This window comes from Coprinopsis cinerea (assembly GCF_000182895.1).
Source record: "Coprinopsis cinerea okayama7#130 chromosome 7 map unlocalized cont3.7, whole genome shotgun sequence".
Taxonomy (NCBI): Eukaryota; Fungi; Basidiomycota; class Agaricomycetes; order Agaricales; family Psathyrellaceae; genus Coprinopsis; species Coprinopsis cinerea.
Window position 1 is genome coordinate 2,915,965 of NW_003307538.1, and position 21,471 is coordinate 2,937,435.

Genomic DNA, 21,471 nt, shown 5'->3' on the forward strand with positions numbered 1-21,471 from the left:
GGTAAGAAAGGTTCGGAGAAAGGGGATGGACTGCGGCGCAACTTGATAAAACGGCTTAGGAACGCTAGAAGATGTTTAGGTTCTACGTCCATGCAAAAACGCAGGCTCACAAAGAATACGCAGGGGACAGACAGAAAGCGGATGGAGGAAAGGGGCAAGGCATTCGGAATGATGGCGTGATGTTGATGACTGATGAGGCCTAGGAATCATGATGACTGATGATGGGAACATTTTTGGGAGCCTGAAGGATGAGGTTCGCGGAAAGCCCGAGACACCGTCACTGACAGAAGGACAGAAGGACAGAACGGGAGGATGAAGAGAACTTAGAGAAGGAGGAGGAGAAGAAGGAACTAGCGACTCCTTGTGTGGTGGAAGAGAGATATTCTGCGTTTATTGGTTATTGAATGGTGCGCTCGTGTTGACTTTCTACTACTGGTACATACTTCCGAAACTGGACGGTTGGAAAGAGGAACTCCGAGTATTAAACACTCCCGAGCGTGGGGTGGCGTGAACTCGGAAGATTATGAATACTATCCAGTTCTGTCCCTGTCTTTTTGCGTGACATGACATGACGTCTAGACCCCTACCCCTTGGGTTCAAACTCCAATTCTTCGGCGTCTGGCGAACTCAGTGTCAGAGTCAGAACTGTCACCCTGCTCAGCCTGTCACCCGCATTGGATCTACGTCTGACTTTATCCAGGCCTCAGTGCCTCGGGTACTACATATGTTACATGTACAATTTTTTGACAGCTTCGGTTCGGGTGGGATGGCCTGGAATTCAGGTGGTACCCCGAGTTGAAAGGAATGACGAGGAGTAAAGAGTTGTAAGCGCCGAGTGTTAGTTCGTAAGTTCGAATGACTGCATAGGTGGGACTCGGAGGTTTGCTTTGGAAGTTGGAATCGGGTATCGACAATTAACTTCGTCACAATTCCAGTCCTGACTCCTGAATCTGGTTCAAAACTCGGACTTGCCGTCATGTCCTTAAGCATGAAAATTTGGATTCAATATCATTCAGACCGGATATGTAGCGTCGTAAGTGATCTAATCCGAACAGTTCGCGTTTTAATTTTAATTTTAGTTTTGGTTTTGGTTTTGGTGTGTAGGTTGTCTGAAGGCGCGAAGTAACTGATATGGATGTCCACCTTGGATCATCAGAAACGACGTCGATATCATCAGATGCCGTGTCCTTCGTGTTACAGTACGTGCATGTATGTACCAGTTTCAGTAGGTGTACATAACCGTAGTTACTGCTCAATCGAGTGTGACTGGGCGCTATCGCTATTGAAGCCTCGAAATGGACTCGTTTCTATTGATTGAGCTCTTAGACAAGTGCGATGCTACCTGCATACCTGTAAAAGTAGGTTGGTGAGCATATCGGGAATTGGCGACGACTGTGAGCGGGATATTCAGAAGTATAGTGTACAGTACGTCTTGAGCATTTACTGGGAGAGGGGGTCTCTCCCTTCTTTCGTTCTTACTGAATTCTGGTCCGCCCGAGGCGTTTCGACTTTTGTCTGGGATTTGACGGGTTTGATCGGTTCCAGGCGCTCCCGGTGCCGTTGGATGGGTTCCATGGGCGCCTAAGTATTCCTGTCATTAATTTCCTGATTCCTGAACTTCAAACCCGATGTCAACTGATTTCTCGTCGAAGATGGCTGGGCGCGCTGTGGTGTGGGAAGACCGATGTGGGAGGTGTTGACGGTCGAGCGCTCCCTTTTGCGAAGTGTTCGGCTGTTCCAATGCAGTGGGCGCTTATCAGCACCAATCATCGACAATTCGTCGTCGAAGTCTGCAAGTTCAGCACGCCTCGTCACTGTATAATGGCTAAGAAGCAAGGTAGGCATGTAGAGCACAGTTTCCGTAGACGAAGCACTCTCTCCTGACTGGGCGGCGCCGCAGCCCCACTTCAAGTTGCTTCTTCTCACCTTTCTAAATCCAAATCGTTACGATACTGATGTGATAGTGCATCAGAAGAGCAACGCCTTAACAGGCTAGCTTTGGGTCAAAAGGATAAATCAAAATTTGACACTGGATCATGATGAAACATCAGGCTGAGGGCGGCCTATGTCCTTCGCGGAAGGTTTGGTTTCGAACTACTCTCGTCTCGTAAGCGAAAGTGTACTGCATTGCGTAACAGCCTGTATCTACTGGACTATGGAACAGACGTACACTGTATTGACTTTACTGAGCCCGCCATGACCGATTTTCTCCTTCGCGTGTCGTTAATTGCGGGATATTCTCCCCTTTTTATGCCGTTATCTCGTGGCTGATAGGCTCCTTGGCTCCCTCGAAACGTGGAGCGACATAATGAGGTGAGCTTCAGCCGGTAGAAGCGTTTGAAATGGCGAAGTTGAGCGCTCGTAGCCATATGCCACTCAGTATGCATGTCGTATGTACAGCCCTCTGTGAGAAAACGAAGACTGAGAAACCACATGCTGAGGGAGGATAAGGTTTGCTATAGCCTCGAGTATGGAAGATGAACCTTTTGAGAAGAAGGTCGTGTCGATTTACGGGAGAGGTTTGATAGGACCATAAGTGAAGCTCCATGGCTGTACTTCAAGCGCCCACCGTCACATACGATCATTCATGCCAAGTGTTGACTTGAACCTCACAACGGTTGCTACCTTCGGGTTCCATGTTCTTTGGCTGATAGAGATATGTGGAGAAGAAAACCTTGAAAGTGAAATCTGGAATTGACGGTCTATGGAAGTTCGAAGAGACAGGAATGACGACGTCCTTAAAAGTAAAGGCTCTGTACATGTGTCTTGTGATAAAGGGCTTGGAAGTTGAACCAACCTGGCGAGAGGAAGGTACTGTAACGTTTGTTTCAGCAGCATTCTCGAACTCATGAGGTGGGCGCTCAGCGCTCAAGAGCTTCTTGGCTGCGGACACACGTACACCGTTATGAGAGCACCTTCAAGTGCTAGAAATACGACCGATATCTCATCGTTTACCTACTGTAACCTACATTGCGACCGTGGGCGAGTCGCCCATCGAATGTCTTCCAGCAACATCAAATCATCCCTACCAGGTGCCTTTTGCTGATGATGGAAAATCCGAATGAAAGCGTCATGTTGCAATAATAACCCTTCCGATTTCGTTTTGAGTTCGGAATGCCAGTTGTCAACGAAGTAGACGTGCGTACGTACAGGCGGCACATCGAACAATTGAAAGAGGAGGCTCTCCCGTGAGTAACGGATGTCCAGCGAGCGGATGGAGATAGACTGGCCAGGCCTAGTTCAGCGGAGCAGCGAAAGGAATTCTGGAATGGACGTGTCAAGTGAGTCAGTGGGTTGACTCGGAGTTTCGAATCGAAGTGGCAAAAATAACGGCCAGCGAGGCGCCCACAGATTCGATTTTCCAAGGTTTAGGTTTCGACGGGGGTACCTACGACCGCCGACTCGAAAGGAGGTTTTTCAATTCGAGGGTACGAATGGATTCTAGGTTTTCTTTCGAAGTTTCCAGATTCACAAGACGTCTGACTCGTGGTGCATGTGCGCTTGGGTACGACGGGACCCCTTTGCGAACCTAGCGAGTTCAGTTCCTTTGCGGGACGAGACCGGAGATACGATCAGATATCATCAATCCCTTTCGCCCAGTATAGGCAGCGGATAGGGAGAAGCAGGTATGCAGGGGTAGTGGGCATGGTTTGATTTGGTTACTTCGAACCGTGGATATGTCTAACCAACCAGAATGCTCAGAGATATGGATCAGCTTGGGTGTCTCGGGGGAGTTACGAGTCAGAATGACTCGCGTCGTGGTGGTTCTTTTGAGGCTCGGCGGAGGATAGGGATGAGTCTGGATTTGCAACAGGGACTGGGCGAACACGAGTCCTTTGGACTTACACGTGTTGAGGGAGCCCGTCGAGGTACTTTGCCTCTTCGATCAAATCCGAGGGGGTTATGATTTAAATCATCAATTAAAGGTGATTTAGTTGATTAAATCCAGCACAGCATAGTTGACCGGATGAATTCAATTTTGTTTCCGTCTTGTTCAATGCTGGAACTGACCCGGGGAGGCATCATCAGATTGAGGGGCTGATTGAGGTTGATCATTGGAGAAGTGATTTGTGGAATGTGATGGTGAGCGTCATAGATCAGTTCGGGGTCGGTGAGATTGGCGGAGGTATAATATGTGTGGACGAAGCTTGATTTGGTTCGGTTTGATGAACGTATACGTCGCGGTGAAAGGTTCCATGGGGAAGGCCACGAGAGGGTGATGAACGCAACGAGGCCTGCTTTTTGGGGTGACTTCGGCGTTATGTGCCTGGATGAAGATGATAAGATGTATACTTAGATGAGGAGGACATTATCACCAGGCTATCAACATCGTTCTCCTCCGCTCTTGTTATCACCCCCGCGAAGGAGATATCAAGAAGGGCACGTCAGTGGTAAGGATCACTTGAATGACAAAGTTCTGTTGAGCGTGTTGGAACCCCATTTGTTATCAGTGCGAATGTCTCTTTGTCCTGAGCTTCGATTTGGCTGTGGCGACGGAATCATGGTTCTTTGAGTTTCAAGAATATATAGTGGTGTTCTGTGCGACGGGTCCTGGGTGCCTTATCATGATCGAAGCACGTTTTGTTTACCATGAGAGTCAGAAGCGACGATAACAATCAAATTGCTTAACATATCACTTCCTCTCCATCGTCTTCGTATCTTCTATTAGGGCGCTCAACACCTTTCGCGACTGAGAATTGAACGCCGGAGAGGTTTAAACTTATGTTTTCCGAACGTCGCATTTCTTGACAACCATTCATAGTCGCACTTACCCATGAGATTGAGCTCAAATACGCACGGGCTTAGCTTTGAGCGCATCTTGCAGGTAAAAGAGAAGTAGCTTAATGGTAAATTGCCTATAACCAAGGTAGTCGGTCTCTATGCACATCTTCCATCAACTAGTGGGATGGGAAAGATCGTCTCCCGCGCGCTAAGGAAAGAGTGCAGGTATTGGCCCTTCGCTGTGTCAAATGGGGGCCTGTTAGACAACTCGAGATGTCACATTTGCCGATGACGAGCTGACAGTACCCGCACTACAGACCAACTAAAGACTACCTTTGGGAACACGCCGGTGGCTTCCAGCGGAGTAAGCGTGTCTGCACGTCAGCGCAGATCGAGCGTAGAGTTGCCTCTGAGAGGTTTGCCCTGCAACGACTTTATACTTACATAGTAGGAAGTGTAATATTTGAACCTCAGGCTTCAGGGAGCGACTGCACAGTGCACACACGCTGAAGACACGGACTACCGAGCGGAAATGTCGGATAAACGCTCGGGGTAAGCACGTGTTCTCGGACAATGCCGACATTCCCGCCCAACGGCCGATGAATTGATGGGTCCGGAAAGCTTGCGGCCCCGCCCAACGGCTCTTGGCTTGTGAAAGTGTCTGTGAGGTTCCTGGTTCAAGCCGCTCTTTTCGCAATATTTTGCTGGCTGCTGGCCCTTGACAGCGGACAACCCCACGTCATGGATTCTGGAGGGCCTCGCGTTCTGGTCTTCACATTCTCAGGCACAGGTTAGAAGGAAACTTCGCTGATGAGCGCCTCCCAACCTTTATCAGACTGAGATGAAATAATTTTAGGTCTCCATGTTAGATGTTGCATCGAAGTCGAGAAAAGCTCGAGTGTAATCAGATGCCTGACCAAGGTCATCCCTTCTTGCCTGCCTTTGTGCCTCCGCGCTCCCCGCTGCACGCGGTGATCTCCAGAGGTGACGTGAACTGCACAGGCCCAAAATTGATTAGCGCTGATCCAAACCGTAACCTGAGCAGGACTAATTGATATGTCTAACGTGTTTCATCGTGCCTGGCGCCATCACCACCGTGCTCTGGCAAACCTTCAACCTTTACTCTTCTGTCTGCATTGAACGGCCTACCCTCGTGAAGAACGTCTCCAACCTCAACGAGTTGGAGACGCTAAAATAGCCCGGAGCTTCTAAGAAAGAAGTGAATGTGAGAAGACATTCCCACTGTCATCACGCCCAGCCTACCGCAAAAGGTTCTATTCCTATTTATGTTTAGGTGACAGATTGATATCACACCTGGACAACAGTTCGTATGTTCTTCCCTACCCTCTGCCATCTTCCGCTCCAATTCCCTATATCACCGCCTTGAGAGCTGGTGGCTCTTCAGCGTCCCCAATCCTTCCCAACACCTTCACCAACGATGGATTCGTGCCCTGTTCCGTTAGGAAAAGCAAAATCATGCGAGGAGGCCGTACGTCTGAAGAGGTGCGTGGATACTAATTCTAACTGCGGTTGCGTGGCAGTTCGGCTGACGGTTTCGCGAAACAGGATCGAGTATACGCTGCAGTTCTGCAGTCTCAGTTCGTAGTTCCGGTTTTATGATGTCGGGATGCATGCTGAAGGAAAACGGCAGCCATTCTCTATTTCGACTACCTCCTTACGCTTCCCGACGAAATCAAGTACATCTGGTTGAGAAAATGGAGATTGTCGACGTTGTTCTACTTTTTCTGCCGATATGCGCTGGTCGCCAATCTGCTGTATCTGTTGTCGATATCAGAGGACTATACTGGTGTTGAGGTGAGTATTATTTTGTCTTTATCCGAGAATCTTTGTTAAAATGAAGCTTTTGATCCCAGTACGAAACTTAAGACTGCTCTTCGCATCTCGAAAGCTTACTCTTATCCTTGCAGCTGCGATACTGGCTACATGATTTGCGGTATCCTGAGTATCTTTGGGCACATCGGCATCCTAGGTATGCGTATGCGCCTCGTCACTCGCCAGATTCCTTTCTCACCAAACCATTGTAGCGGTGTGGTCGCTACGAACGTGCGCCGTCTACAACAATAACAAATTCCTCATGGCCCTCTTTGGCTCCATGACTGCAAGCTCAGTCATTCTACTCTGCGTAGGTGCAACGGATGCTCTGTGGAACAAGAGCTTACGGATCTCTTTCTTTATAGATTCGAGCACCTCATATGAAATGCACCGGGATGAAAGATATGTCAAAGTACGTCACTATCGCCTTATGGCCTTGCGGGTTGGAGACTAACAGGCCCTTTTCGTGTGTTGCAGGAGTGTGTATGGGGTTGCGATCTCAGGTTGGCTGGACCTTATTCCCTGCTAGTTCTAGGCGCGAACGGTGCCATCGTACTTGCCCTCGAAATTCTCGCTTTCCTCCTGGCCACCTTCCGTGTGTGGAAAACCCGGCGCGAAATCAAACAGAAGACAGAATCGACGAAGGTCGCTTCGTTGAACGAGATTATCTTCTCTCAAGGTTCGTAAATCCTGTTTTCCAGCGTATATGACAACATGCTTACACTCGTGACCCACTAGGCATTCTCTACATTGGGTACGTGGCTTGTGTTTGAATTGGAGCAACACGCTTACTCTTATGGACAGAGGTGTTACGGTCCTCTCGGTTGGCGTCCTCATCCTCAACTTCGTGAGTTTTCAATCTCTTAGTCACCATCCCGCCCACACTGACGATGAATCTAGAAAGCTGTGAGTTCCACCTAATCTCGTCCTCAGAAATATCAATATCAAATTCGACTCTAGAAAACGGGCTTTGTCTCCCGCCTTCTGAACGGCCTCAAGCTACCGTGCGTGCACTTTCCTCTCTTCTCAACATCACTATCCTCATCCGCAGCACTTGTCGATGCAGGTTATCCGGTTTCCTCACTGCCCGATTCATGCTACGCCTACGAGCATGGAGCGCCATCGGCTCGCCCAATCCGCATTCTGCCACTACTACAGGCACAACCACCGTACCCCCGATGCAATTCGGCGAACAGCATACTTTCATGGGCGAGTTCAAGGGTGAGCTCGGGGCGCGCTCGACTAGGTTGTCGAGTGATTTCGATGATACGACGACGTGTGGGCGGGACGAGCAGAGAGGCGAGCAGATGACTGAGCTGCGCCATCATCATCATGTTGGGAGCAGCAGGGATAGTTTTGGTGGGCTGTCCTCGTCGCGGTCGTTGACACAGACGAGGAAGCGCGCGAGTGGGAGTGCGGTGGATCTGGAGGAAGGGGCGTATTCGCCAAGGCCGGTGTTTGATACCAAGGGGAAAGGTGTCCAGTCGGCGGATGAGGGTAATGATCATGATGAAGGTGAGCCAGCCAAACTGGTTCGTCTTTGATTCTTTACGAGTGGTGCGACTGACTCTTTTGTTCCCTTTTTTTCTCTATTTTTTTTTTTTTTTTTTTTTTTTCAAGATCCTAATCGACCGAAAGCTTTTTGAGAAGGACTTATGACCTCGAAACGAACTATTCTATGAAATATTTATTCGTGTATTGTAGTTTATGTATTCTAGTTTGACCTTGGATGTGCTTTAGTAGGGTTTATCGGTTGTATGGATCGTTGATTGCATCCTATGTATGTGTTATCTGCGATTCGATTCGTCCCTGGTGGGTTCTGAACTTTTTGTGAATCCTCCATGGAGAAATGTGGACGCACAGAGGCGAACGTACAAAGTCCAACCGGGGATTGGATTCCAGCGAGGGATCCATCTTCCAGCACTACGCCAGTCAAACCACCCACCCAAGGTATTGAATACATGTTGGAGTGGGAGACCGGTAGTAGCCAAATCCGCCATGACTAGAACCCTTCCAAATTCGAGTCCCGACGAGGCGCCCGAGCTATTTTTAGGGTTTAACGTTTTTATCCGTTATGAAAGTTCGAAACGAGAAGCTTGAAGACCATTTTGGGACTCGGGAGGAGCTCGTTTGAGGCGTAGAGGGCGTGTACTTAGTATTACTGGGTCGGGTGAGTAAGAGTCGTAATAGTCCTATCGAGGCTAAAATGGATGGAGCTTCTTTGTTCGATGTGGTGGCGATGAGTTTTGAGCTTACGGGGTGGAAGTCATCAAACGCCTCGCGGCTATTGGATCATTTAATGGGTGGGTCTTGGGAGGGTGTACACTTCGTCGGTTCAGAATTCGCGGGAATCGTACCGGTAGGCGAAAGGGAGAGGGTGTGGGGCTTCTGTACTCTGCTTCGGTGCGATTTCCGGGCGCGTCAAAGGCTCATCGTTCATCATTCAGACCTGGTACCAGATCACCCATGTAAAACCAAACGAAAAAAAAAAGTATTATTATTACAAAGTGAAGAACGAAGAGTTGGGATACTACTTACTGATCCTACTACAAGGTATGCTACAATAGTTTAGTTAACTACAAAATTTGAAATTGGTGGCCAAGGAATAATTAGGTATTAGTACAACATCGGACACGAGAGGATCGCGCTTTTCGTCATCCACGAAGAAGTTCTCGTTTAGAATACTTGGGGTGGCTAAGACGTAATGAAAGGTAGAGAGGGCAAACGCATGGGTGGATTGCACTGGGAGTGTGCCAGTGATAGGTAGGTGGGAGTGTAGGCGGGTTTCCTGGGAGTGGGAGGGAGGGAGGGAGGAGGACCGGGAGCAAGTTCACCCGATCTCTGCTCGTGCTCAGAGCACGACCCAGCTGGCTTCAGCCAGCTCTTCATCCATGCTGGCACCATCGTCGATAGTCCCAGCTCTCGACAACTGCAGCGTCGGCCGGCCCCTAGATCCAATCACACAAAAGCACCACGTTAGAACAGAAGGAATAAACATATGCATCGACCTCCTGCTATGGAGCAGAGCAGAGCAGGGCAGGAGGCCGCGCTCTTTTAAATTGAACCGCCACTCACCCGTAAGGCCGCCGCAAAACCAGCGAAATCGCCGCCGCCTCAGACGTGGAGTAGTGTCTTTGGCGTGCCCCCTGCCTCTTCTCCGAGAGGGAGACGAGTCCGCCTTTGGTCGAGAGCCCGAGGTTTACTAGGCTGACTGCGATCTTGCCGTCGGAGGAGGTTGATTTGGAGCGTTTGCGGACGAGAGGGCTGGGTGCGGGCTCGCGCGGTCGGAAGGTGCCGGTGGTGCTGTCGTTGGAGGATTTCCTGGTGGATGAGGTGTTGTTGTCCTCGCAGGAGGAGGTGGATGAGGATGAGCCGGATGGTGGGAGCTCCTCATCGCATTCGGGCTCCCGGGAGAGCGAAAGTTCGTCGAACCACTGGATACTCCGTGTCGACGAGGCGGATGTGTCGGAGATGGAGGTTGTCCTGCTTGATGGCTACAGCCCGAGAATGAGGAGGAAAAATCGAGGAGAGTGGAATCGATTTTGGGGGCGTACCATTGTTGAATAAATTACCCCAGGTCAACTGAGAAGATAGATAGATGGCTTCGAGAGCGTACACCGAGAGCGAATAAAGATTAATTGAGGGATCAGAAAGCGAGAGCAAGACCGAGGTCGACGATAACGATAACGACGAAAAAAAATGAGAATCGGACGACCCAGGTCCCAGCCCCCAGTTGCTTTTAAATCGCGTATTTAAGCCGTCTCTGTTTGTCCCCCCGCCGCTCCCCTACCGACAACGTAAGTAACAATGATCATTTTTTTCCCTGAGAGATTTCAGATGGGAACAGAGCGAGAAATGCTCCCGCTGCGATGATGATCATGATGATTTTTGTGTGTGTTTTGTCGATCTTGCCCATTGTTCGACAAGTGGGGTATTGGGTGAATCTGAATCGTGATCAAGCGTTGCTGCAGCTACCATTCACCCTCGTGGGATGGAGCATGGACTCGGGTGAGGGTGAGGAGATTGGTTTGTGAAGATTCAAAGGGCTTGGGCTTTCTTTTCGTTTGTTGCCACGGACGTGGTTGTGTACCTTTGTATGGCCGCGATTTCGGTAAGGTTCCGAGGTGTTTCAGCTGCGGGCTTGAGGAACCAAAGAATGTGAACGTGGAGATGGACCTCGTGGTCTGCAGCCGGGTATACCCCCTGTGTTCAATTTCACAGATACATACCCTTTGGGCGTGTCTTGAAGCTCAAAGGGACCAACTTGAATCGTTTGTGTCTTCTCTTCAAAAGGTCTACTTACATGGATCATGGGCCACTCGGGAATCGATGCTTCGGAATTTGAGAAGCATATATGTATACATCTCACCTTCCTTTCGAACTCGGACTTGGCACTACATACTCGTGGATATCGATTGCGGATGCTGCGCTCTGAAAGCCCCTTTGGGCCGTTGCGTCGTTCGTTGCCCTCGCAGCCCGATGAATCGGGTTGCCTATCTAAGGAAATCTCCGGGCTTCGAAACTTGAAAGGCGCTAGGGGAGGGTCAAAGCGCGGATTTCACGGCTGCGATGCTCGACGATGGGAAAGCTGAATGGGTAAATGTCGGATGGGCTTGCCGGAGGATGTGTAATGCGTGTCTTTGTGAGTGATCATGAGGAGAGGGAGATAAGTAGGACGCATTATCGGGTTATTTCCCCGGTACGTATGTATGTGAACCGTTTCTTTGTTTTGATGTATTGGTGAATATGTATACTGTACGTATGGTCAATTTATAGTCCGGTCAATTGCTGGGTTCGATGCTTTTAAACGGTAAGTCCTGCCGACAATGAACCTTGTGTGCAACTTGGAGGTGAAACATGTAATTTCAGTTATTTAACTTATTATTCACGGTTTGCTTCGATGGTTCTGCTTATCGTCGCTTAACCTTGTTGTGGACCGCGTCGCCAGCTACAGTGCTTCGTGATTTTGGCAGGAGTACAGCCGGAAGTCACATTCCAGGGCATTGGTACAGTCCACTATCCCCAACGATTGTACCTGTGATGAAGAGGAGTCACGTACTCGGAGCCTGGAGTGCCCGGATATTATGCTCAAACCGCGGGGTCACTCGATCGAGAGTCTGGTGGCGGGGCGATTTATGATTATACAGTGCTTTCACTTTGCCGTGTGATTCACAGTAGCAACGGAACAGTGGTGACTAACTACTGCTACCAGCAGAAGAGCCAATTTCTCGCTTGAAAGTGGAGGGTGTCTCTTGGGGAGTTACATCGATGATGGATCAAGGATACGAAGCCTGAGCGTCAGACTCATTCCCGAATGGATCCGAATGGCCCAGTCTGATCCGTCCTATTAGTATCTAGTTAGAGGGCGAGTTCAATTTCGAAATGACGTTTGAAATTTGAAATTTGGAATTTGGAATACGAGTATGTACGGTCCTATTTATGTAAAAACGCTCATTCAATCAATCGGAACATCGGAGTAGAAGGTGCATTAAGGAGTCCTGTTTACACTCCTGAATCATCGTCATTGCCATCGACATCGCAATCATTCGACGCACCCTTGAACTTATAGAACTTGTACAGAAGGTATGGGCCCGGGGTAGTCTCTTCGAATTCTGAATTCTGATTAGCGGTGCATTCGCGAGTACTTAGTATCAGCCCTCCGAGCAACTTTTAACTCTATATATGTATTAGCATTTGATGAATACGAGAACCCCCACACTAGATTGAGCGCTTAAGATAAAGCAGCAACATAGCTCAGGTGGTTAGTAGAGCGCGGGGCTCATAACCCCGAGGTCACTCGATCGAGACGAGTTGTTGCTATCTGATGGTCCTCCTCTGTTTTTATTCTTATTCCTTATTCTTGTTGTTTTTGATCCCAAATGCCACGAAATGCCATCGATAATTTTTTATTGATTTATCTTCGTCGATTTATCTTCCTCGATTTATCTTCGTCGCACCTACATATGTACTAGTAGGGCGTCAGATTCGTATGTAGTATGTACATCCACTGTCACGCCTCCGAGTCGTACATACATCAATTTCCCTTTCTTACAGCGGCTTTTTCCCTCGTGCTTTCCCAAGAGTTCATCCGGGTAATCACAAGGAAGGTACTTACTTTGCGCAGAAAGAAGTCAGATTGAACTTTTAAGAAACCGAGAGATGTTAAATTAATCAATGATAGACGCTACATGTACTAATCTTCATGGAACGATCCTCCCTTTAGCCCTTCCAAGTTCCTTCCATTATCCTCCACTCAGAACCAGAACCGCCGAGTGACCTAATGTAATGAGTCGCCTATGCTCTAATTCACCTCCGCTCCCGAGTTCCATTCACCATCCACTACTTATTGCTTTCCAGAGACGATATACTCTATATCCCATCCTCCGCCAACAATAGGGGCAAGTCCGAGTCGCGAGTCGTCAGAGCCTGCCACGGACCACCCACCGCGGCCACACCTTAGCTCCTCGGAAGTTGGACTCTCGAGTCTCGAGTCTCGAGCCGAGAGACCCAGATACTTACAGTGGTACAATCGACGGCGGCACGACGGTCAGTGAGTGGGCTAGCCATCGACTCCGACTCCGACACGAATGGGGTACGAACGATCTTGGTTAGTCACTAGTCAACGATGGGCTTAGAGAACCGCAACGGTGTCCGACACCCTCGTCCACCCTAGGTGCTGGAGAACGCAGAGACGGGGAGACGCAGAGACGCAGAGACGGGGAGACGCAGAGACAGAGAGCTCAGTTCTCCCAACCCTCAATCCAGAAAACCCAAGTTATCAAGACCCTCAATCCAGAAAACCCAAGTTATCAAGACCCTCAATCCAAAAAAACCAAGTTACTTACCTTATCAACGAACATAGGGGAGAACGGTTATCCTCAACGCCGACACAGAGACTCTGAATCGAGCTGCTGTTCGAGCCTGGAGGCCTGGAAGAGAGATTCGGGGGCGGCTATGGATTCGGGTCGGGGCGCGTCTACGCCTATGCCTAAGAGCCATACAGCATGATGACTCGCATGATGGAGAAAGGGAGAGAGCCTCTCCGCCTCATGAAAACGCAGACTGTCGACGATGCAGAGAGTGAGCATGGGGGGTTTCGTCGCAGTACATGAACGCCTGTCGTTTTCGAAATGCTTAGATGTGAGATGGTGCCCATCGGAATGGGCGCAAAGTTGGCGTCAAAGGCATGGGATGGATAGACCAGGCATTTTGAGACGATTAGGTGGCTGAGCGGATGGAGAATGGGCGCGGCGCCTCGTTAAAATGTGATGTGATCATCGCGAATGGGAAGGGCAATGGCGTTGAAAGGAAGCGGCAAGTGATCTGAGTCGTTATCTGACGAGGGGTGCACTTTGAATGTCTCGGGGTCGCCGGAGCCATCTGAAACGGCCATACCAGTTGAGTGAAACAACGAAAAAGGCGCATCGAACGAAAAGGAACCATGTCATTCCAACCCATCCACTTCGTCTATCGTACACCGCAAAGAACGAGAATGAGAAAAAAAGGTAAATCAAACCTCCGATAACGCACCCGCATTCTCCTTCTCTTTCTCCTTGCCTTTACCCTTCTTTCTCCTCCCACCACCCCTTCCTCCCTCGCCGCTTCCTCCACCCCGCTTCGCATCCTCCTTTGAAGGCTCAGGTAACGGCGGTGGAACGTATATCCCTCCTCCACCAAGCATATTCTCAAACGGACGGTCGGGACCTGGCTTTCTCCGCGCATACGGCGGTTCATCAGGCGGCGGTGGGGTACGAACGACGTTCTCCTCTTCCTCTCCATCCTTCCCCTGCCCCGCCGAGGGAGGAGTGACCTTGGGCTTTGGAGTATACGACGATACGATGACACGGTTGTTCTTTCCCGTTAGTGACAAGACTTTATGCGACGCCATAGGATGTGGTGGTGGGATCCCTCCAGCGGACGAAGACGAGGGAGGAGGAGGAGCGCCAGAGAGAGTAGGGAACGACCCAGCAGCCCGACGCGCTTCCTCTATCGCCCTTTCGCGTGCTTCGATTTCGCGGGCGATGGTGTGCGAGAGGTCGGCGGTGAGGCGGAGGACGAGGTCGTCCCGCGTGGTGGCGTCGAGGAGGGGGGTGAGGCAGTGTGGGCACGGGTGTTGCGGTGCGTTTATGCTACACAGAACTAATCCACATGCTTTGCATATGGGCGTGTACGGAGAGAGTGGGTGGGTTCTGGCTGTAGTCCGATAACCAAAGTATCAGTTCCATTCGCTCCATCTCATAACCCTACAACGCACCTCGACAGAAACACCCGCCTTTAGGATCAGGATCTACCAACGACGCAGCCCTCAATTTCTGGATCTGACGCTCCAACCTCCTAACCTCCGCACTCTTGGGCTCCTCCCTTTCCTGCGGACCCTTCCCTTTCGAATTCGATTTGGTGGATGATGATTTGGGCGTGGAGGAGCGCGGGGGTAATCGATCGGAGGGGAGAGAGGAGGGGCCTTTAGTCCATGGTGTTTTCCGTGACATGGCTGTCGTGAGGAGTGGTCCTGGGGTAGATGGGTATAGAGATGGAGGCGAGGTAGGAGGAGGTAGATAAGGAAGGAAGAGACCAACGCGATGCACTCGCCGCTCGGCCATCGTCATCTCGGTCCCGCCCCTCACGTGTCCTCAACGCGTCCACTTTTACCATTTTCGGCCAATAAGCCCCTTTCCGTACGTGCGATATGTACATGGTGGCTCATTCCCATATTGACGGTTCGAGTGTACAGAAAGGGGTGTAAAAGCAACACAGTCTGAAGACCGTATTGAGGTGGAAAAAAGGGGAAAAAAAATTAAGGATATTGGAGCTATAGCAACAACTCGTCTCGATCGAGTGACCTCGGGGTTATGAGCCCCGCGCTCTACCACCTGAGCTATGTTGCTTTGCTTTGTCAATGGCCTAGTAGACCATCAGTGTTGTATTTATCAGTCTGGTGTAGCTATACGCGAACGCCCAGCCTTTAGGTACAAGGAGGAGGGGAATCGTGAATTCCGTGAGTAAGAAGCTGTTTTATCTACGGTGGACTGTACATTCGTTATCAGGAATGCAACTTGTATATTTTGCGAAAATCCTTCAAGCTGCACATGGCTCTGGACTAGCACAGAGTCTGGGCGCGTTCTGGGAGGGTAGACGTAGTAGGCGTCTATACAGTTACTACTACCATCCTACAATAACTCGGTTCTAAGATTTGAGATGTAGTCGACTCGAATGAATGGAAAGTAGGAGAGGGAGAGGGACAGCTATCCGTCCATTCGAAAAGGTCATGGTCCACCAGGGAGACCCACGTCAGGACTCAGCGGGAACACCATCTCCAAATGGCCGCCATCGCGACGATGGCACCTGGCAGCCCGAGACCGATGCTCACGCCCAAGGCGATCCTATCGCTCTTGGAGAGACCGTCGTCATCGTCGTCGTCAGAGTCCGAGTTGCCGCTGCGGGGGGTGTCGACTCCTTTGCTGTCTCCTCCGCCGCTGTCGAGGAGAGGCCCGCAGTTCTGGCCTGGGACGCAGCACTCGGTTGGTGGAGGTTGTGCGAACATTCGGCATGTGCTGGGTGACCCGTGGTATTCGTATGTAGCGAGAGATAAGTGCGGCGTTCGTCGGGCACGGGTATAGTTATAGGTTATATGTAGTGGGAGGTTAAAGACCGTTGGTTAGTTGAATACCATTCGTGGAATCTTGTCAAGGGATGATAGATGGATGGATGGATGGACTAGAGTATGCGGACAGGAACGAAAAGAAGAAAAACAAAAAGAAAAGGGAAGTGGTGGGTAGTAACTGGGTACGCACTTGGGAAGACCGCAACACGCCACCCTGCAGCACATCATGTACGCGTCAGAGCAGCAATGACCGTTTCCGCACCCTCCTACGCCCGGAACTGGACACCAGTTCCACGTTTGTCGGCCGAATAGGCCACGCATCCACAAGCTCCCGGTAGTAGTACTTGTGCTCAGGATGGGGGCGCTATCGGCCTGAGTGCCTTGAAAACGATTACTCTCCGCGTCGTCCGAGTGTGGATGGGCGTCGATGACGAGGGAAGTCCCGCTGGATGACGCCTCGACTACTATGTCAGCCGTTAAAGGCTGTCGGACCTCGTCGGCGGGGTGTTCGACTCCTTGAAGCGCAAGGGTCGGGCCTTCTGCTGCGCTGGTGGTCGGCGTTATAACCCACAGCGTGTAAACGAGGAGCACTGGGAGGAAATAGAACATGGCAGAGAGTAAGGTAAAGGTAAAGGGCGGAGAGCGCTGGATGGATGGCTGCAGAACCCCTGAGAGAGATATACTTATGGATGGTTGTCCTGAAAAGATGTCGGCAAGCCCAATGTAGTATCGATTAAATGTTGGAAATATGTTGAAATCTTGTCATATTAACCTCGCTGGATCCACGTTGCCCGTCACGCGCTAGCCACGAGATGAGTAAGGTACACAGATAAGCGCTCACCAGGTCTAGCCTGCATTGGTCTTCCGGCTGGGTAACTTCTTGAGAGCCCATAGCTGAAAAATGGACGTTAGTAAGTTAGCAGTAAAAAAGAAAAGAATGGCGAGTGTATCACCCTACGCTACGCCAGTCTTGCGGAAATGCTGACGCAAGGAAATTAGACGCCCGTTACCTTACATTTGATCGGGTGTTTTTGGTCCAATTCAACATGAGGGCACAGTGGTCCAGGGTGTGAGAGCGCAGGGAGACAGGGGAAATACTAGTGCCCATGAATGATGAAATGAGGGTCTGGGCGCAGACCGTCGTCGGCGGTCGACTCTCCGAGCTGGTTAATGGCCTATCTGAGGGCGCGTGTACTTAAATCAAGTCCAGAACACTTAGTTACTGTAAGTACGAGGCCTGTGTTCATCACCTACATAAGTCCTTTGAGAAACAACGATGAGATGACTCATGCAACAACATGAGGAAATAAGTCGCGCCATTGAGAAGGGAAACGGAAACGCCTGGTTCATGCCCTTGGCATTTAGATTTCGTTCGAAAACCTACAGGGTCACTATAGCCAAGACATGGCTACTATGAAACTGAAACGGAGATCAATGACTGCGCCGCTGCCACCCCCCGGGCGTCGGGTCCCTGGGCGCTTAATGGCGCGGGCCGATTAGCGCCTCGTGACTTACTCGCGAATGTGGCATGGACTCGACGTAGGCTGGTTGTAGGCGCATCTTTGGTGAGGAAAGACGCAAAAAGAAGGCGAGAAAGTGCCTCGTCTATAGTAATAGTAATAACTCGTATCGATTGAGTGGGCTCTAGAGGCTTGGGCTCGTGGACGGTGGTTTATGTATGTATGTAAATAACTACGTAACCATGACAGAAATGAATCCTAGCCTAACAATCTATATATTTCCTCACTTGTATAACTCAGGCTTGAGAGTAGTAGGTATATATGAAGATATGTGCTTGGCCCTACGTCCACCAACACGCCAACTACATTCACTACGTCAACCCCGACTCCTAACGACCCCCCCACCAATGACCATGTACAGTACTTACTACATCTAATTACCACCACAGCACAAATACCTCACACAGCGACACAGCCCACACGTTATACAATTCAAGAAGCAATCGCACCCCATTTTGAGTATTGCGATTAGAGCCAGAATGGCAGTGGGCAGCCCGACACCGAGACCCACGCCGAGTGCGATCTTGTCGCTCTGCGAGAGACCTTCGGATCGTGTCCAGTCGGCGGCGCTTCGGAGGGCGATATCGATATCGATGGCCTCGGAGGGGGGCCCACAGGTCTCGCCTCGGATGCAGCACTCGTCTGGGGGCGGGCGCTCGAACGTGACGCACGAGGATCTGTGTGAAGATGGAGACGGCACATGTGTAAGTAAGCGCCCGACGGAAATGAAGCGACATAGCATAGACATTTGATGTGATGCCAATGGAAGAAGGAAGGAGGGAAGGGGAAGTGAGAAAGGAGGAACGAAGCGAGATCGATGGGTGGACTGGGACTTACTGCGGGTAATGGCAACACGCGTACGAGTCGCCTGACCTCCTACAGCACACCTCGTTCGAGCAACAGTGGCCGTGTGTGCAGATGGAGATGGCAGCACCCGCTGGACACCCGTTCGTGTTTCGTCGTCGACGGCCGAAAATGCCTTCTAGGATTCTGCTATTCCTTTGAACTTCCAATTGAGTGTCGTCGATAGGCGAGTCCGAGTCTGTAGGTTGAACCGCTGAACGCTCATGCGTCGGGAGAACGACACCTCCAGGGTGCAGTCTCACCCCATCGACTCCGCCTTCGAATTCATCGAGAGCTCTCTTCTCCACAGATGCTACGTTTTCCACTGAAGATACCACCGTCGGCGCACCAGGCACAACGTTTCTCCCAGGGTCCACAGCGTAAGAGACCAGTACGTTTCAGAGTGCGGCAGCGCTCAGGAGAAGCAGTGTTAAGAGCGTAGGTCGGGGCCCTTGAGGACGGTGCGAATCAAGTTGAGATTGGGATGGGCGTTGGGAATAGAGAACGGGGTCTGGATGGGTGAAGATGGGCGTATGTTATATAAAGAGCCTGGAAGTCCCACCGTCATTGAATCCACGCCGCATTCGCGAGTTGGCCACGAGGCGCTTATGGAATTAAGCGCCCGAAGCCCAGGAGCGTCTCGGGTGCCGGGCGTCGTGAGAGTGGTACTCGTGCGAATGGATGTAATTCATAGGTGCCCATCTTGTCTAGTAATGATGGTTTTTGTCGGGAAGGTAGTAGGGTTATAGTTATAATGACCAAATTCGAGCTTTGAGGGTTCGCTGGCGCTTTCGTCCGAATTCCATCTCACATCGATCCGAATATAGTGCCACTGCCTCTGCGTTATCACCATATCCCGGGAACGAAGTCTAATCGACGGTTTGATGGTTCTCAAGCACGCGGTGCTGCAGCGGCGAGGTGGCCAGTAGTACTACATTCACAGCAATATGGTGGTAAGCACGTCTCCAAGTGACATCCCGAACATCCTACGTAGCTACCTCCTCGTTGTCTGCATCCGACTCCTCGGTAGTCCACCCCTCCGACGAACTTCCAGCACACTCCCTACAATCACACGGCTCATGCGGGTCCTTCGCGCTCGTGAAGTTCACTATCACATTCCCGCTCGACGTCTCGGAGTCCAGCTCCGATTCAACCTGAATCTCCCCCCTGACAAATTCGACAAGGTCTTCGTGTTGGCTTTGGGAGATATGAAAACCAGGCGTAGACTGTGTCGAGAACGAAAAGTTGAACGTCAACTTCACCTTCGACGACGACGACGACGACGACGATCCGGAGGGTGATGATAAGGATGATAGCGACCTCGTTCCGACATCGATAGGCTGGGAAAGACGACGAATCGCCTTCATCAGTCCACGCCAGTCTTGAGAACGTGTGGAATGGAAGGGTGAGGCTCCGTAGACGCCGATGTCGAGATCGAGTGTGGTGAGCTGGTTCGGTAGGGGTATGGCGTCCAGTACAATCCTGAGCTCGTCGACGTTCAGAGATCGGGAGGGGTCGTCTTCGGTTATGCGGGTGTTGAGCTTGAAGGTGTGTAGTCGCGAGAGCGTGGAGAGGTTGAGGAAGGAGGGGAGTGGTTGGTAGTCATCTGGTTTAATTCGTCAGTAAAGTCTCTAGGAGAAAAGAAGAAGTGATGCAGAGCGCACCTTCCGCCTCTAATAGCAACGGATACGTGATCGTGAGGTCCTCCAGCGAATCGCGAGCTGCATCGAGGATTTTGGAAAAGAACCCGATCTCTTCCCCAGTCCTCGGCGTGTTCGTGAACGTTCTCAAGCGGGTTATGTCGACCAACGGTCGTGGAAGTGGAGGCAATCGAGGGGAATCGGTAAATAACGAAAGGATATCAAACCCCTCATACGAGGTTAACGTCTCAAGCGAAGGCGATGGGCGCTCGAAGTAGTCCATCCCTTCTTCCGTGACGGTGTTGATTCTGGACACCCGCACGAGCGTGAGCTCCTTGAGGTTCGGACAGACGAGGAGGATGGGTGGTGGAACGTCCGTGCAATGGAAGAGGTGTAAGACGACGAGCGAGGACGCGAAGAACGTCCTGATCATCTTTCCAACGAGCATATCGGGATGCTGTGATCCATAGTTCTGCATCCCGTCTATGCATAGTCGACTAGGCGGGTTGGCGCTCTGCGACAACAGGAGGATAATCCGCGTAAATGTGCCGTTGTTGAATAACCACGATCCGTCGGTGTGCCAGAGGAGCGATAACTGAATGGATTGGACAAAGTTGATCAAAGAGGGTTTATGGGAGAGGAGCTCGTATGCGTTGGCGAGTTGTTTCTTGGTGGATACTGGTTTTCCTGAGAGTGACAACTGTTTGACGAGGCGCTCCTGGCAGAGTGGAGTGAAGGCCCGATCGGCCAACGATAAGGCTTTCAGCCCTTCTGTCGATGCGATTTGTTCGACGTGGTCAACTATAAGGACCAGCAGTTCGGTGGAGAGAGTTGAGAGGGGTGGGGTGAGCATCGCGGTGGGAGGAGAGAGAGAAGGCGGGCTCCTGCATTGTTCTCACGCCGTGTAGTTGTGGACAAATCTCCGGCGATCTCGGATGTGGGCACACAAGTTGATGGGCGCCTAATTGCCTTTCAGCACGGAACTGGCGCGGTACAAGGTGACCCTCCTTCTTCTCTTACCTGCGTAGGTCCATCTTCCAGCAAAGAATCTTCCTATTGGGAACTCGACGAAGGGAAGGAACAGCCACAATACCTAGTCCAGCCCCGGTGGGCGCTTATCTTTCTGTCTGACATATCGATTAGCACCTCGGGAACGTGGCGTGGTTACAACGAGGGTGTGATACGTCAATATCCTATATACTTCGACATACGTATTTCGGCGACAAGCACTGTCTCGCAGGTCTCTTTCATTCTTCGAATCCAGCAGCCAGCGCTCGGCGATAACTCTGGTCCATGTTCTGGTCGCTCCTCA

General features: G+C 50.8%; 7 protein-coding genes and 1 non-coding gene across 8 annotated transcripts; 3 read left to right on the forward strand and 5 right to left on the reverse strand.

Moving 5' to 3' along the window:
* Positions 1 to 208: 208 nt before the first annotated feature.
* CC1G_08431 (hypothetical protein) lies at positions 209 to 1,996 on the forward strand (the record flags this gene model as incomplete). Its single annotated transcript, XM_001831862.2, has 7 exons — positions 209 to 253; positions 701 to 761; positions 936 to 1,033; positions 1,157 to 1,199; positions 1,327 to 1,358; positions 1,546 to 1,837; positions 1,965 to 1,996. 7 exons carry the CDS (start codon positions 209 to 211, stop codon positions 1,994 to 1,996), a joined length of 603 nt encoding a protein of 200 aa, XP_001831914.2.
* Positions 1,997 to 6,160: 4,164 nt separating this feature from the next.
* On the forward strand, positions 6,161 to 8,099 carry CC1G_08432 (hypothetical protein; the record flags this gene model as incomplete). The annotated part of the gene is made up of 11 exons (XM_001831863.2): positions 6,161 to 6,225; positions 6,289 to 6,320; positions 6,374 to 6,537; positions 6,610 to 6,712; positions 6,768 to 6,967; positions 7,033 to 7,234; positions 7,294 to 7,309; positions 7,360 to 7,402; positions 7,456 to 7,461; positions 7,516 to 7,559; positions 7,622 to 8,099. The coding sequence occupies 11 exons, from the start codon at positions 6,161 to 6,163 to the stop codon at positions 8,097 to 8,099; spliced, it is 1,353 nt and encodes a 450-aa protein (XP_001831915.2).
* Positions 8,100 to 9,406: 1,307 nt separating this feature from the next.
* CC1G_08433 (hypothetical protein) lies at positions 9,407 to 10,867 on the reverse strand (the record flags this gene model as incomplete). The annotated part of the gene is made up of 3 exons (XM_001831864.2): positions 9,407 to 9,503; positions 9,631 to 10,049; positions 10,859 to 10,867. The coding sequence occupies 3 exons, from the start codon at positions 10,865 to 10,867 to the stop codon at positions 9,407 to 9,409; spliced, it is 525 nt and encodes a 174-aa protein (XP_001831916.2).
* A 1,602-nt stretch (positions 10,868 to 12,469) lies between these two features.
* On the reverse strand, positions 12,470 to 13,122 carry CC1G_14921 (hypothetical protein; the record flags this gene model as incomplete). Its single annotated transcript, XM_002910897.1, has 3 exons — positions 12,470 to 12,512; positions 12,671 to 12,696; positions 13,075 to 13,122. 3 exons carry the CDS (start codon positions 13,120 to 13,122, stop codon positions 12,470 to 12,472), a joined length of 117 nt encoding a protein of 38 aa, XP_002910943.1.
* Positions 13,123 to 14,065: 943 nt separating this feature from the next.
* On the reverse strand, positions 14,066 to 15,155 carry CC1G_08434 (hypothetical protein; the record flags this gene model as incomplete). Its single annotated transcript, XM_001831865.2, has 2 exons — positions 14,066 to 14,748; positions 14,810 to 15,155. 2 exons carry the CDS (start codon positions 15,153 to 15,155, stop codon positions 14,066 to 14,068), a joined length of 1,029 nt encoding a protein of 342 aa, XP_001831917.2.
* A 212-nt stretch (positions 15,156 to 15,367) lies between these two features.
* Positions 15,368 to 15,440, reverse strand: CC1G_20159. Its single transcript has one exon. It is a non-coding gene; the product is annotated as a tRNA-Met (tRNA).
* Positions 15,441 to 17,858: 2,418 nt separating this feature from the next.
* Positions 17,859 to 18,848, forward strand: CC1G_08435 (hypothetical protein; the record flags this gene model as incomplete). The annotated part of the gene is made up of 4 exons (XM_001831866.2): positions 17,859 to 17,927; positions 18,066 to 18,380; positions 18,559 to 18,623; positions 18,770 to 18,848. 4 exons carry the CDS (start codon positions 17,859 to 17,861, stop codon positions 18,846 to 18,848), a joined length of 528 nt encoding a protein of 175 aa, XP_001831918.2.
* A 657-nt stretch (positions 18,849 to 19,505) lies between these two features.
* CC1G_08436 (hypothetical protein) lies at positions 19,506 to 21,012 on the reverse strand (the record flags this gene model as incomplete). The annotated part of the gene is made up of 2 exons (XM_001831867.1): positions 19,506 to 20,125; positions 20,184 to 21,012. The coding sequence occupies 2 exons, from the start codon at positions 21,010 to 21,012 to the stop codon at positions 19,506 to 19,508; spliced, it is 1,449 nt and encodes a 482-aa protein (XP_001831919.1).
* Between the last annotated feature and the right edge of the window lie 459 nt (positions 21,013 to 21,471).